The sequence below is a fragment of the Mauremys mutica genome, chromosome 13 (assembly GCF_020497125.1).
Source record: "Mauremys mutica isolate MM-2020 ecotype Southern chromosome 13, ASM2049712v1, whole genome shotgun sequence".
Taxonomy (NCBI): domain Eukaryota; kingdom Metazoa; phylum Chordata; order Testudines; family Geoemydidae; genus Mauremys; species Mauremys mutica.
Genome location: NC_059084.1, coordinates 14,942,642 through 14,959,615, shown reverse-complemented (window position 1 = coordinate 14,959,615; position 16,974 = coordinate 14,942,642). Strand labels below are relative to the sequence as shown.

General features: G+C 44.5%; 1 protein-coding gene across 2 annotated transcripts in view; it reads right to left on the bottom strand.

Moving 5' to 3' along the window:
- The window catches only part of NFATC2 (nuclear factor of activated T cells 2), a 103,979-nt gene that overhangs the window by 53,297 nt on the left and 33,708 nt on the right, over positions 1-16,974 (bottom strand). For both annotated transcript variants that reach the window (XM_044986048.1, XM_044986047.1), the window contains exon 6: positions 6,602-6,742. In XM_044986048.1, coding sequence (XP_044841983.1) covers positions 6,602-6,742 — 141 coding nt within the window. The remainder of the gene's footprint in view (positions 1-6,601; positions 6,743-16,974) is intronic.

Here is a 16,974-nt window from a genome sequence, read left to right as displayed (position 1 = left end):
ATGATCTCTGTCCAGTCACAGCTCAAGTTAAGTGTGGTTAAAATACAGCTCCGAACGCCCACCCCGAAATATTCCCTACTGCCTCCTTTCTCAATTACTAGGGACAACACCATCATCCTGCCCGTCAAACAGGCCTGTAACCTGAGCATCTTCTTCAACTCAGACCTCTCTCTAGATCCTCACATCCGGGCTATGGCTAAATCTTGCCAATTCTTTCTGCATAACATCTCTAAGACACTGCCGTTCTTATCCCTCCACACAGCTCAAACGCTCATTCAGGCTCTTTATCATAGTGCATCTCCATTACAGAAACAGCCGTCTCTCTGGCCTTGACAAGTGCAAACCTGCCCTGCTCTTATCCAGTCAGAATGCTGCTGCAAAGAGCATTTTCCTAGCCGATCACTTTGGTCAAGGCACCCCTCTCTTTGAATAACTCCACCGGCTCCCACCTCGCCAGCACATCAAACACAAGTTGCTTATGTTCACTTTCAAGGCCCATCATAGCCAATACCCACCCTACCTGTCATCTGTCACTCATGACTGAGCTGTTGACGCCAGCCTCCATTGCTCACTTGTTAAATTTTCAAACAAGCCCCTTTGTGTTTTCTCCCATGCTGCCCCCTACACTTGGGAGCAGCTCCTTGTGAACGTCTGCACAGCTACCTCATTATCGACCTTCAAATCCTTCCTCAACACTCTTTTTTGCTTTGAGCCCTACAAAAAACTTGACAACCATTAGGCTGCTGGTGTGCAGAGAGCACAGCCTGTCATGCTGACCAGTATTGTCTCACTGGTTCCCTGTGCTCCCCTGACTGCCTGTCTCCATCTTCCGTCCCTTGTCTTATACTTAGCTTGTAAGCCCCTTGGGGCAGGAATCGTCTTTTTGTTCTGTGTTTGCACAGTGCCTGCTACAGCTGGGTCATGGTCCATGACTTGGGGCTCTGATGCTATAATAAATAAGAACAGAGCAATGAAGAGATATGCTTCTTAACAGAGCAGGGACTTTCCTTTTGGATTCACTGTGGTGGGGTCACTGAGACTGGAGTCTCAGTGGGGATGGTGGTGGGGTCACTGAGACTGGATGTAAATCAGGATGAGAAATCTATCCACTTTTGTAGCTACCAGGGAAGTGCAAACTGTTTTTGCCTAATTTGAAGCCTGCTCAGAGATCATGGGTTGCAAAGTTCATCTAAAAACGTTAACCTTATTAGGTTCCGATTCTGCGTAGGGCAGACTGTCGGAAAGGGAGCAGAGAGCAGCAGAGAAAATTTCTAGTGGAACAATTAATACACTGGGCCAAATTCTGCTATTCCTTACACTGGTGCAAGCAACCCTGTTGAAGACCAATTTTTTATTCTCACTGGTAGAACAGGATTATCATCTGTAGTATATTTTGTAATTAAGCAGTCTCTTGCATGACATAGTGAATGCTACTGAGACACCTTCAAAAGGAAGCAGCAGACTCTGTATAACTTCCTGCAGGTGGAATGAGAAGAGGGTTGGCACTCAGGGAGTCCTGAGCTTTCGTCTTGGCTCTGCCACTTATTTTCTGTGTTGCCTCTGGCAAGTGCCTCAAGGTCCCCCATGTGTACAAAGAGATAATATCGACCTTGCAGTCATAGACGATTTGTGCCTCCCCATATGGGGTAGTGGGGTTACAATCTAAAGAGGAGGACATGTGACCAGCCCATGTGTCTACCCTGCCCAGTGACCCCGCCCTCCCCCCAGCCCTGCGCCACCATGCTCTCCCCGCCCCATGTTACCTGCAGGGGGAGGCTCTGACCTTCTCTTCCTGCACCTCCCCCACCACACACACACATTAAGCTACTCTCTCTGGCAGCCCTGGAGGGGACAGAGGCCAAGTGAGCCAGAAACATGCTGGGGGGAGAGGGTGATCCTGCTCGCTTGGCCCCTGTCCCTGGCAGCTAGGGCAGAAGTGGGCCACTCCCCACCCAGACTCAGCTGCCAGGGACAGGGGAAGAGTGAGCCATAGCCCCTCCCCCACCGCATGCTAGGCCCTGCCCTGTCCCCGGCAGCCAAGACTGGGCAGGCCACATGCAGCTCCTCTGAAGTCAGTCAGCCTCCACATCGAGTCAGGGGTCCATGTATATACATTGCTACCAGATTGGAGCCTTAGATACCACAGAGATGGGAACCTCAGAAATGTGAGATAGACAGACTCCAGGGGGAGAAAAAAATCAGGACTCTGCTGTTTGAATATGGAGGGTTGGGAAGATTTTTCTTAAATGGACTTTAAGCATCAGAGACCTCAACAGCTGCACCAAGTTCAAAGGGCACAGAGGCAGCCACTTCCTTTCCCTATTCTGTATAGCTGAGTTAATGAAAGATTTATGGTGGATCTACTCCAAAGACATACACTTTCCATTTGGGTTGTTCTTCCACCTCCTGCATTGTCCTACAGATGATTCATGATGTCCATGTGGCCACCATAAGAGTTTGGCAAAGGAAAACACCATGCATATGTACGATTCTCCCAGAGGAACAGGACGCTTTTCTACCACTTGCAGAAAGCAGCAATAACCAGCACACAAAATGGGAGTAAATACAATGCAACAGAAGGCTTGTAATTTGCAAATTACTACATGGTAATTAAAACAAATCTAAAAGGGAAATTCCAGAACTTTTTTTTACATAGATTTTACTAGTAAGATTAAGGCTCAACTAAAACATGAACAGCCTTGAATTTCTGGACGTTTGAAACCCTTCTCCGACATTGGAGCCCGCCTCTACCAACGTCAACATAAAAAGACTAATTTGGCCTCAGAAAATGAATGCTTGTCTGCAGAATCACTTGCTCCCTTATCAAGTTTTATAGACTCAAGTATGATATTTACTTGAGTTAGAACCAAGTAAGTGCAAATCTTAACCCACTTTCTGCCAGATTCTTAACTGATGTAAATCAGTGTAGCTCCATTAACTTCACGCAGCTATAATGACTTACGCCAGCTGAGGATCTGGCCCTTAGTTCTGAGATGCCTGCTTAATAAAAACATGCAATGCAGTACGTGGTTGGAGCTCAAGACTACAGTGCTTAACTGTAGCACCCAGCCACCGAAGTTCACTTCCTGCTACCATTTCCTGTACCAGTCTTAAAACAACAGTTTTATACAGTGCTGGTTAGTGAGTTCATCAATTTGTGTTGTGGTCAGTACAACAGAGAAAGCACCGGTTATTTTAACATTGCCAAGCAAAAATATTTCAGCCTATCACCTAATGAGTTGCCCAGGGAAAAATCTATAATGCCCTCTTTGATGTAGTGAAATAGTTTGTACACAAAATCCAGCAACATTTACCATTGTTCCTTATGGCATATTATATGTTAGTATCAAATATGGGTAGAGTGTCGTTTCTCTAATGATGAATGTTGAGTTTTCTATAAAATCCAAAGAAGAAACTGAAAGGTCATCTCAGGAATGGCAAATTTAGGGGTTCAGTTTAGAAAGTCAAGTTTAATTTATTATCAAACACTTTAATAGCCCTTTAGCTCTGGTTCTTATTGCACACCATGTCATATGTCCTCAGTTTCCAGTTCAGTGGAGAGACTGGCCTTTTGACCCCACATCCAAACACACCCAGATTCTGGAGTGTTTGCAATTCAGATCAAAATTGTCAGATTGAGCAAATGGCAGATTCACAGCAGAAAGGGTACATTAAAATTTCTCGCTGCATGGAGACGTGTGTGCTAGTCTCTTTGCCAAAAAAAAAAAAATTCTGATCCTCACCCCCGCTGGTTCTGTCAGCTGGATTGCTAGGGCGGCCTGAAACTTCACCTTTTAAGGATCACGTCATCTAAGCATGTTCAGAGCAGTTGTACAGTGTTTAAACGCCCATACTTGCTAGTGCCCTGTTTACGCTAGTGCTCCCACTCTTGTTAGCACTGATGGAACCGAAACGGGGAAAGCCAATGTGGGAAATTTTTGAGGCAATTTCCCCATGTGGACAAGGCCCACGAGTTCACAAAGTGAAACTCGGAGATAATTGTACTTTCCCTGTGTGCTGGTGCAGCTTCCTTCCTTCACAAAGATGTAATCCTTGCATAGGCTCACTAGGGCCGCTTAGCTATCTGAAAGCGGAAGCAACAATGATGGGGGCACCAGAAAGATGCACAACCCACCTACTGTGGGTTTATTTTGGCTTTGCTTCTGAACAGCTTATCAGTGTTTCTTATAAGAGAGCATGACGATCAGAGTTGCAGCACTCAAGCTACTCCTTTAAAAAACATTCTTAGTGTTTCTCCAGCAGCTTGCACCAAGGGTCTCAAATACTGTTATAAACATGATTCCGACATGCCATTATGAACACACAGTAAGGAGAGGTTAGCAAAGATGGTAAGGATGACTCTAGCAAAAATTACAACCCCTGAGCAACTATCATTCTTTTCGTTCTAGCAACACTTCAAGATTCCGGTGCTAGGCACTGTAAAAATGTATAACAGGCTGTACACTTGTAGAGGCAGGGACTTCCTACAGGCTTGACTACACAGTGAGGTAATGCACATTTCAGGGGTGTGATTTCTAAAGTGCACTCGTGTGCAGCACGTTAATTGATCCATGTAGACCCGGCTGAAACACACTAAACCGTTTCAAACAGTGCTATGTTAAAGTGCACTAGGGAACCTCTCAGGCTGGATCTATACAGACCAATTAATGTGCAATTCATTAGTCGACTTTAGAAATCACACCCCTGTAGAGCCTACCATCTCACCTTGTAGACAAGCCTTAAACAGACAAAATAAAGGTGGTGGCATGTGGGGGAGGGAGAGGAGGAGAAAGGACGTATCAAACATATACAGTTGTAAATTGCAACCTTAACTGTGTGTTCTGCCAAGAGCCACTAAGGCTGCTTGGAAAACTTGGAAAATATATATGGTTTTAATGAACCAATACTATTTGCATGTGATGTTATTGAAGGAAGGTGGGGGGATTCTTCCCTAGACAGCTAGTTTAAATATTTTTATTTTATTTTATTGCTACTGACATTTAAGAGTTCATCTGTTCCTTCTGCTAATTCCTCACTTGAGGCCAGCTTCTGAAATACTTTAGCGGTTCAGTTACAAGTCTGATTTTCACCTGCAGGTATCATAGTTAGGCACATAAGTCAGGTAATTGAAGGTGCAAATAGCTGAATGTGTTTATATAGACAATCACCTGACTTGCATAGCTGCACACTAAAAAAAGGGGCACATTACTTCTGATGGGAGATCATCAATTTTGACGATGCATATGTAAATCTGTATTTGTGTATGCAATGCATAGTTTGTGCAAGCAAATGTGGGTTTTGTAAATACAAAATGCAATTTTTGCTGACATTTTTTAGGGTGACATGCTGAATTTAGGGTCAAATCTTGCAAGGTGCTGAGGTGCTGTTGACAGGCAAAATTAAGGGTGCTCAGAACCTCTTGAGACACCGAGGGTATGTCTACACTGCCAAAATACCTGCAGCACTGAGTGTCAGAACCCAGGCCAGCTGACTTGGGCTCACAGGGCTCGGGCTGTGGGGCTAACAATTGCAGTGCAGACATTCAGGATGGGGCAGGACCCCAGGCTTTTAGACCCTCCATCCTTGTGGGGTCTCAGAGCCTGGGCTCCAGTCTGGGCCCAAACATCTACACTGCAATTGTATAGCAACGCAGCATGAACCCTGCAAGCTCGAGTCAGCTGACCCAGGCCAGCTGCAGCCATGCCAGGGGTCTTTTATCTATATAGACGTACCCGCAGTGCCTTACAGAATCAGTTTCTTAGTCGATAAAATGTATATCAGTATGATACAAGTTTTAGATCAAGAACAATATCAAGTTAGTTGGCTTATAAAAAGGGCTGTGCAAAAGTGAGAAATAATTTTTTGTGAAATTTCACATTAAACTATTTTCCAATTCATTTCAGGACTTTTCACATGCCTGAAATTTCACTATTCTATGGAGGAGCTATTTTCACACTGAAAACGTGGAAAATTATGATTTTGTTGTTGTTTTGTATTTAAAATTGTTCTCTCTAAGGAAAAAGTTGAAATAATAGGTATGCAATATATATGCAACAATAGATTAAAAGTAACTTTCTTTTCATTTCAATAGGAATACAAAAATCATCCTATTTTTACAAAAAAAATACACAGGATTCATGTTTTTTTCAAAGAAGATGGACTCATTTTGTACTGGATTTGCAATAGAAAAAATTCAGTTTCAAATATATCTATTATAGTTTTTAGCTTTTAAAAAATGAAATACAAATAGCATTAGAAAATTGCAACAATATACCTAAATGTCATCGTATTTCTTTGATAAGGTTTCATATTTCTGCTGATCCATGTTTTCTTTGTACTTCTCTGGGCCTCGCATAACAAGGTGCCCTTGATTTACTATTTATTTATTGGAGCCTGAAAATTAAGGGCCTATTGCAGATATTTACTCCCATGAGTAACTTTACTTATATGATTAGCTCCAGTGACTGCAATGGCTTTACTCATGTGAACTTTAGTGGGATTACTCATATGAGTACAGTTACTCATAATGTGTGACATATTTTTAGGATCAGTTCCTAAGACTGTACATTTCATCAGAGAAACACTGCAAAATCTCCCTTACCTGACGTCTTCTCAGTGAATACAACTTTAGACTCTGCTGTGAAATTCTGACCAGACAGGATCATCTGCTGTCCACCGTAAACTAGGCAGCTCTCAATATCTTGTCTTTCAACCATTGGAAGCTCATGAGCAGATCTTTGGGCTGTAGACAAAATGCAGACATGAATTAAATCAAATATGTTTTACCAGGATTTTCCAGATCTTCACAGAACTATCCACAGATTGATCTTGTCATCGTTACCATTCCCTTGCTGCCAAAGGAGCTTCTCTAAGATGCTAAATTTAGGTTAAAAAAGGAAACAAACTTACTCAAGACCTTTTATTTGGAAACATTCAGGAGCTGGCTCCAAAGTTGTAGCTGTGCTGGCCTTACTTCTTGCCCTTGACAAAGGACAGCTTGGATGAATAAGCTGGAGCGTGCCCATGGCTGTTTCCAAATAAATGGCCAAATTTTAAATGCTCACACACTACAATCCAGGAGCCTTAACATTCCACCTGCCAGAAGGATTCCACTGAACAACACTGAATTCCTTTTTTAGAAAACCAGTACAAAACTCCACTCCTTTCCAGCAGGACAGACAACATAAAAAGGCTTCAGAACAATCCATTCACTAACAACAATGCACAACTGCTGTGTACACAAAGCTCTGTGTTTGTACCCTCAAACAGCTACTTGGAAACACAAGATGGGCCACTGCATGCACACAGCACCATTGGCACACACAAGCCCCTGCAGTCATGAAGCTGCAGCAGTGGCTGCAGCACAGCTCTGCTGCATTCTATGACCTTGTGGGGTTACTTGCCTCTGCAGGGATAACTGAGTAACAGGTCTATGCACTACAGAAAGAGAAAATGTTAACGTAACAGGATAAACAACAAGGAAAAGACCAGCTGAAGGAGGATCAGTGTGGAGATATGTTATTGATTGATGCCCATCTATAACACAGAGGGTGGTATCTACAGGATGGGGCAAGTCGGGACCAGGATGGGGCCATAGACCAGGAATATTTCTCCACCTCTCTGGATTTAGTTATCCCAGTCAAGCAACTGGGGAGAATAATACTTTGCTGCCTTGCAGGAGGGGGAGAAAGAGAGTTATGAAGCACATGAGGCTCCTCTACGGAAATGTAATATAGCATCTTCCAGATCATAATCATCGATTAACATGAGTTAGAACAATTCATGCGGGCAGGAAAAAAGCTTCTAGGAATCGCAATTCCATCCACATTAACCTGTTTCCCCAAGCAAGCCTGCTTGTTCACAAGCAGCAGTATCTGAAAAAAGCCATGACCCAGGAGTCTTTCCCCAGAACAGACATCTGGAAAGGATCAAACACCATCCTGGGACCAGGCCTGGTGTTTAGCCCAAATGTATTTGTGTGCACATTTTTTTTTGCAAGTGATGCTATGGAGACTGGGTACAGGCTCAGCTGACAAACTCCACCTCCAATCCCAGAATACACTTTATGCTTATTTAAAAAATATAGTTTCATATTTATCACAGTAACTGTGTCATTGTAGATTTTTTTGTTTTGTTTTGCTTTGAATTTAGGACAATCTTATGCCTTATTGTACCCATCAAATGTATTATGACAGCTGGACTAAGAAGATGCCAATGAAGAGTATCTATGCAGACAACTTTCACAGAAGCTGTTAATTTCTTCCACATGGCTGTATGATTAATCCCTCTTTTTAAATACTCAAGGTTTTGATGAGTTCATAACTGGATTTATCACAAAGACAGATTTATAGCCCTGAAAGCTTAAGAGTAAATAATATTCATAAAAAAACCCATCTACTGCATTTAAAGGAGGACACACTTAAACTTCACCTGGAGCAGTAGTATGTCCTCTCATTCAGTCCAATGTTGTGTCACAATGAAGGTGGGATGTTTCTTTACAGGGTTACCACAGGCCTAATTTTCAATGGAGCCCAGCACCCACTGCAGCTTCTATTGATTTCAGTGTCTGAGGCAGGAAGCCTTAAATCCAGTTTCCTTTAAGGGCACATGCTCACTCCTGCTTCTGAGCCCTGCAGGGGCCCACAGAGGGTAGCAGATGCACGGGGATGTGTGCATGCATTCCAAGCCCTGTTTTCCTTTACAGGCACCTTTAATTCTAAAAGTAATTTTCACACTGGCCCATGCAAATATGTATTCAAAATCCACACTTGATTTGCCCATGCAGGTTCAGCAACTGTGTGGCCAAATCTGGCAACTGCATACACAAATCGGCAATTACAGTCATTTGCACACAGTTACCAATGTGCACATGCAGTGATCATAACTACATGCATAAATTAGGCCCCCAGTTGCAAGTGAATTTTGTGCTTGCAAACTGCACCTCTTGTCCTCTGAAAATTGTGCTTATATATTGGGATCATTTTGCCCGTCATTGAAAGGCTGCCATTTCTGGGGGTGGAATGGTGACTATGCCCCCACCCCCCAAACCGCAAAATACTAGATGACAGTTTAGGACAGTGAAACATTCCATAGCTAATTAAAACATCAGGATCGGAGGATTAAAAATACCAGTACTAAGAGTTTCAATCACAGGGTCTGGTTTTTCTCCTTGAGGCAGGCATAAGGTTAATGGGAGCAGTAGGGGAAGACGTGAGGTCATGGTGCATAACATGGTTTATTCAGATGACATTTACCTGTATGCATCCAGCTGCCATTAAGTTGTTTGCAAATTGAATATTCTATTATTAATTATTATTATTTACTATTTTTTGCTGTATTATTTTCTCCCTGAGCCACAACTGTAATGGAACTGGCAAAGAAATTAGGATCTTGGCATATGCCATGTTTTCACTTGTAAGACGACAGAAGATTCACTGGTGTGTTGCTTCCATAAGATTATTGTGTTCCTTTGCAAAGAATATTAATCACCAGTAAATCCCCTTCCGCTAAGGCTCACGATGGATGGCCTGTATGCAATAATTTCACATTATTTCTTCTTCTCCCCCAGGGGTCGGCACTTCATAAAGTGACCTCCAGCTACTGTAGTTTATGAGCTTGAATAAATAAAACACTGTTGATATAACCAGTTGGGATGTTTACTTTCAATAGCAACTGTTACTGACATAAGGCAGCAAAGCAAATGTTAAAGAAATACTCGCACTTGGCCTGAAGCAGCGTGTCAACCTATTAAACTGTGCATTATTTTTCTATTTTATTTGACTGTCTGCAAATCAAGATGTCATGGATCCTCAGTGCCAAGAAATACAATATGCCCAGTGACATGAGAGAAAAAGAGGACTGCTCGGGGAGGGGGGGTTGTGCTGTGCCTCTGCGAGCCCCAGCCTCACAAAAGGGGAGGAGGGGGGGAAAGGGGGAAGCAAATCGCTCCATGTGCCATGCTTCAGACGTGCAGAGCACACGACAGGCAGACTGTGTTCTGGCAGGAAGGGAGGTGGCTCCTACATCGTTCTGGTGGTGCAGAATGCTTTTCTCATTCATATTCATAGAGCCCAAAGCCAGAAGGGGCCACTGGGATCATCTAGTCTGACCTCCTGCATAACACAGGCCAGAGAACTGCCCCCAAACAATTCCTAGAGCAGATCTTTTAAAAAAGCATCCAACCTTGATGCCAGCTAATGAGGAAGAGGGTGAGTCCATGCCTCCCCTAGCACTTTGGGATGGCTAGCAATGCCATAAGGATTTATGCAGCACTTAGGGTGCTTGTGGATTGGGATTGTGGCTGACCCCTGTGCAGGTGTGCATGGGTGTGGGAAAGCTCCTTGCACCTGCTCGCTTTCCCCTTCCTCCTCTGTCCAGCTGCAGAGAGCCAACTACCATCTGCTCCTCACAAGTTCCCTGCAGAAAAGCTGATGGTTCTTTGTATGAAGAAGTTGGAAGACAGGAAGTGGCTCACAGACCTCACTGGAGACAATCAACCCTTGAGATAAGCACACTCTGGGCCCGATCCTGCCCTAAGGGAGTGTTGTTAACAGCTGTGTAGCCGGCAGCGTTGGGTTCCAAGTGACAAACTCTAGTAACGCCCTTGCAAGCATTATTTTAAATAATCACCGATCCTTCCAGCTTCACCCAACACCGCCCTCCCCCATCACCCCAAGAGGTGCCGCTCATCTCTTCCACTTTCACCCTGCAACGCCTCACTTTGGATAAGCAGATCTAGTCCTGCTTCAGGGTCATGCTTCCTCCATTGGCTGGGAGGGCTGCCAAGCATTACCCTGTTTTCCTCGCATGCTGACGGGAGGATGACAATGACAGAGCGATTTTTGAGGTTCCAAAGTTTGTTTTAGTCCAATGCACAACAGAAACACTCCGATGTTTTCACAAAAACATAATTGTGTCAATTTGGGGGAAGCGCAGTGTGCGGGGGAGGGTGGTTTGGGGGGCTAGGGCCCTGGCCTGGGAGACCCAGAGAGTGTGAGGGTCTCTCTCTCTCTCTCTCTCTCTAACCTTCCCAAGGAAAACTTCATTGAAACCAATACAGCTCGGGGAAACATTTCCACTTTGGTGAAACAACATATTTCGGTGAAATTTCATGTACTGACTCATTCTATGTACTGACTCATTCTATGACTAAACTTCATTGAGTCTAACACTCACCTGAGTCCCCAGAGAGGAACTTCCTAGGCATTCTTTGTGTGTGTGTGTGTGTGTGCACGATGCGTGTGAAAGGAGCAGTGGGGTGGAATGGGAGATGTGAAGAAAATCACTAAATTGAGCTGCCTCTTGGGAGACGTACTCTTGGGCTCACCATGGGCGCACCAATCCAGCCATCACATAAGGAACAGACACTCTGCTGTGTACACAGACATGGCTGGATCCTGTCCCCTTTTCTCCTGGGGCAAGAGCATTTTCAAAAATTAAATAACCAGGATTAACACATATATGCTACCTTCATTGCGCTAGCCAAATGCTTTCACATCATCAGGAATTACTCACATTGATAGGAACGTTAAAAGGTAGGATTTGATCCAAAGTCCATTGAAATCAAGAAAGGGCTCCCATTGGCTTTGTTTGTCTCTGGATCAGGGGCTAACTTCTATTCTACATTGGATCTTATGTTGCCCTCATCACTGTATTATCTCGGCATCTTAATCTCTGGGGCCTGTTCCAGTCTGGCTGCAATAATTCCTCCAAGAGCTTATCCTGACCTCCAAGAACACCTATGGAGAAAGAGTCCAAAGAACAGCTACCAGGGCTCAGTTACATGCCCGGATTTCAAACTCCTGCAGGTTGTTTGGTCCCAGAGTTTTGATTTGACCTATTATCATGAGGTCAGCTGCAAAATTCTGATCTGGTGCTGGGTTTGCATTTTGATCCCTCTCAAACTCAAAGGTCAGCATTTTTTTCAAATCAAGGTTGTTGGCTTGTGGCCATCCCTACCTGAAAGTTGAAAGGATTAGAGGCAGGCTGTCTAATGAGGAAAGTCTGAAATCATGATCTATGCATGGCTCAGATGAAAGACAATAGACATGTGCTAGGATAGTACTGGAGAGGAATGGCTGAACCTTACAAGATTTAGAATAGAGGCTTAGTATGTAAAACCAAAACCACCTGGAAGCTAAACGTGCAAAAGCTTTAGATAAACAGTTCAGAAGCGCAAAAGAAGTTTGGCTTGGAACTGAGTTTTGGATAAATCTTCAGGTGTTCACTCCTACTTTATTTAACCTGGTTTGCCCAATCTGTAGGGCTTTGCAGGGAACCAAAAGTAAGAAGAGAGATTATTCGGACTGGTCAAAAGGGACAAGGAGGCAGCGATGAATGGAAGTAATGAGGAAATTGAAAACTGAAAGCGAGATGGTTATGAGGAAACATTGCTGCCACAACTTCAGTCAAGCGCTGGCACTGGCTCCTGAAGGAGCTCCACCAAAGCTCCATCACAAGTAGAGCTCACAAGAAAAATTGGACACTTGAGGAATTACAGCCTGAATCCACATTGCAATTATCCCCCCCATGCAAACTTCAGGCATCCCCTGGACATACCCACCCTTCCCAGTGTCTCAGCCAGCCAGAGTTCACTTCAGCCAGCCCAAGATCACCTTAGCAGGCAGGCTTTCAATTAACTGATCCAAACAGGTTCCCCTGATTCCTAAGGCTCTTGACTCAGTCCAATGCCATATGGGGGAAAGGGAAGACAGGAATAGATGACTCAATTGATGCTTTCTGGTGCTAAAAATATCTGATCCTATAAAATTCAAACTAAAACCTGAGAGCAATAGGAAATACTCAACAGAGGCATAATTTGCTATGAAGCAGCAGAACAATTCTTCCTTCTCTTCTTAGAGTGAAACTTAATGAGCCAAAGTAAATATCTCTTTCCTCCTGTCACACTGTGTTTATTAACCACAAGCTGCTCGCCTGAGGCAGTGTAGACGTTAGCAGAGCTCCTGAGCCCCATGCCTAGTTGAAGCACATATGTTCCTGAGGAGACTTCAATCCAACAATCACAGTCACAGAAGCACTCCAAGCCTTCTGGGATATATGCATGGGAAGGCTGCAGGAGAAAAGGGACAAAGGCTGGAGGAAGTGCTTAATTTGTGCCAGGGCTTGCCAGGACTGAGCCCTGGCACCTCTAGGCTTGGCATTTCATAGCCCCGGCACCTGTGCAATGTCAGTTCTGAAAATAAAAAATTTGCTTGGGCCCCAGCTCCTAATTGCTGGAGCCCCAGCATCTCTTTTATTACAAATTAAGCCCTGGCAGGAGGGAGATCTGGATTCTGGAATTTCCATGAAGAGACTAGGGATGGGAGGTAATTTCAATAGAAAGGGTGGGATAGTCTTTTTCCAGACAGGAGTGAAGGGTGGTGAATGGCCTATGTGATAATTGCACCTTTCGTTAAATCAAATCAATCAATCAATAAAATAGCTATGTTTCTGGACCTCAGGGTTGCAGAGAAAAGCTTGAAAATATGACCTAAGTACACCAAAAAGGCGAAAAAGAAGTCAAAGAAAGAGAACCTAACACTGATCTAAAAACAAATCAAACTTTGCGGCCTGGCTGTGTCCAGTGCTTGGGGTTGGCAATGCTGCCCTGTGTCCCACACTATTAGCCTGCGCAAGGCTAAATGGTGCCATGCTAGAACTACCTTGGAAAACGGTAGGGAAGTGGGAGAGAGATGTGGGATGCGAAGTTTAGAAAGCACTTGTTGCCAGCACAATTGAAGCAGCAGTTTGCACGGGGCCTTTCGAACAGAAACAATGCACAATAAATAGAGGGCCCTCCCCTTGCACAGTACTGTTTAAATGAGACCCTTGGGGAGAAGGAGTAAACAGCATTGATGGCAACAAAGTGAGTTAAGAATGGTACTTTCTATACTGCAACCAGCTCACCAACCCAGCACGTGATTAATGACAGGAAAACCAAGGCCTCGCTTCACTTCACTGCAGAGTAACTCGCTGGGTATGCACAGCATTTCCTTTTAATCCCTCATGGAGGAGAGCTGCTGAGATTAACCTTTGCTCAAAAGTTTATGGTCTGCATAATGCATTGGGTTGTTTGCTTACACTCGCAACAGCATGATGATGGCAGGCAGCAAACGAGAGTTTACTGTCACACCAGGACTTTCAGCCTGAAACTGCGGGTATGCATTGTCCCACTGTCTGCAGCTCCCAGGCCAAATTCTGCCAGCACCCACCGGGGTAAATATGGAATTGCCATTGCCTAGATTTACACAAAATGATGTTGAAAGAGGCAAACATTACCTCTGTCGCAATGAAATTTCCAATTCTAAATTTTGAAAAGGGAATTTTTTAAAAACAAATCCTATTATTTTTTAGCAAAAACCCCACAAAATTTCAAAGTATGTTTTTCTGATGCTAAACTGGACAATTTTCATGAAATAAAAAAAAAGTTAAGTTTTTCAAATTTAATTGAGAAAATTTGCAATCAACTTAGCACTCATGCTCCATTAAAGAGGCAAATTAAACAGTCTACCAATTGTCACCAGATCATTTATTACTGCTTTTAATCTCTATTAACTATCTCTATAAACTAAAGCCACTCTAGCCTGTCACTGTAGTCTGATCAGCTGGGATTTATAGCTGGGGAAAAGCAATAAATGATTTGCCAAGAAGAAGACCACATTTTTTCAAATGACTAGCTCTTTCCATCATAGTTATTAATGTGTCATATATTATAAACTGAGAACATCTAAATTTATGGGAAAATCTACTAGAAGAAAAGAAAAATAAAGGAACCTTCCAGGGAAATTGATTAAAAGGAAACAAAATCTTTGATCCAATTTAGTGGAACAAAATTAGAAAATCGGAACCATCTAAATTCCTCAGATGGACACGGTATTAAAGGAAGAGGTTTTTTTTAAACAGTGCAACCAACCAAGCACCTTATAAGAACAGGTTTTCAGAACTCTGTTATGTCAGCTGCAACCATTGTCAAGAATTTATGAAGCTGGCATAACATCTGCTAATATGGACTGCATAATAAAAGAGTTGCAAGATACTTCAAAAAAGACTAACAAGCATCTACTAGAACAGAAGTTGTGACATAGCTTGAATGGTATTCATGATTCTTGCATTCATTTCCCATGAGGGATTTTTTGTTTGTTTGCAAGAACCTTTGAGAAAGCAAAATGCCAATGTGTCTCAATGCCAGAAGCACTCATGGGGCTACCTGGAAATCCCTCCTTCTCTTTATAGAAGTTTGAGTCAAGAAGCAGAAACAAAACCATCTGACTCAGATAGCCAATCACACACCAAGAGTAAACCTCAGCCAACAGTAAAAGATGCAGTGCAAGCAATGGGCTGAAGTAATTTCACAGAAAGGGTTTGAACAATTCTGTAACATTGGATGAGCTTCTAAAGATTCAAACCTGTTCATGGAAGAGTCACAAAGAGGAAAAAAAGGAGGGAGGGAGGATAGATATATTCGCTGAATACGCTTTTCATGATGGAGAGTTTGCCCAGCTCTAATAGCAGCTATGTATCCAGAAATGTCATGCTGAACCTAACATAGAATCATATTTTGGCACTAAAGAAATTAGGGGTCCGATTTTCAGAACCAGAGACCAGATTGTTTCTTATGGCTGAGCGGGCCTAGGTGGGTGAAAGCAGCCTTCCACCTTTGTACCCCTGCACAGCAACAGGACACAGTCACCGTCCAGGGCAACACAAGGACTGCATTTTCTGAGAGCCCCTGGGTTTAGGGTTGCCAGGCATCCAGTTTTCGACTGGAACACTGGGTCGAAAAGGGACCCTGGTGGCTCTAGTCAGCACCGCTGACCAGGCTGTTAAAAGTCCGGTCAGCAGCGCAGCGGGGGCCGGGCCTAAGGCAAGCTCCCTGACTGCTCTGGCTCCGCGCGGCTCCTGGAAGCAGTCACCTGGTCCCTGTGGCCCCGAGGCAGCCAGGGAGGCTCTGTGCGCTGCCCCCGCCTGAGTGCCATCTCTGCAGTTCCCATTGGCCAGGAACCACGACCAATGGGAGCTGCTGGGTGGCGCCTGCGGGCATGAGGGTAGCGTGCGGAGCCTCCCTAGCCATCCATGTGACTAGGGGACACAGGGACCTGGGTGCCACTTCCTGGGAGCTGTGGTAAGTGCCGCTGGAACCCTGCACCCCTGCCTGCATCCCAACCCTCTGCCCCAGCACGAAGTCCCCTCCCCCACCCAAACTCCCTCACAGAGCCCACATACCACACCCCCCCCACACCAATCCCCCTGCCCCAGCCTTGAACCCCTTCCTGCACCTCAAACTCCTCATCCCTGAACCCACCACAGAGCCCACACACACACCCCGCACCTGAACCCCTGCCCCAGCCCGGTGACAGTGAGTGAGGGTGGGGGAGAGCGAGCGATGGAGGGAGGGGGATGGAGTGAGTGGGGGGAGGAGCCTCAGAGAAGGGGCAGGGTAGATGTGGGAAAGGGCTGCTCAGTTTTGTGCAGTTAGAAAGTTGGCAACCCTGTGTGGGGTACAAGACACCCCTGTGCACCAGGCAGAGTATGTTGCACCTCCTGAAATGTTGTGGTAGCTGGCACACTCCCACTGTGTGTCCCACAACCTACTGGGGTTGTTGGTTCTGCACTGCATGTATTACTCAGCTAGGCCCTAATTCAGCAAGATACTTAAGCATGTGCCTAACTTTAAGGACATTGATTTATGTGCTTAAGTAACTTGTTAAATAACGTTAAATAAATCTGTGCATTACCATAACCATATATGCAATGCACAGGTGACTGACCAGTGTGTGCAGGCACTGGGATTGTGCACACACAATCACAATAACTGCACGGGCATATTACCTGTGCAAATATGCTCACGTGCAGAGAAGTTTGAGGGCTGGGGGAACAGGCCAGGTGAACACACTGCTATGTGGATACACTGGCTATAGAACTCTGCGGACATCTGGTACTGATGTGGGGGCTAGTACAGCATCAGGGCTCCACAGC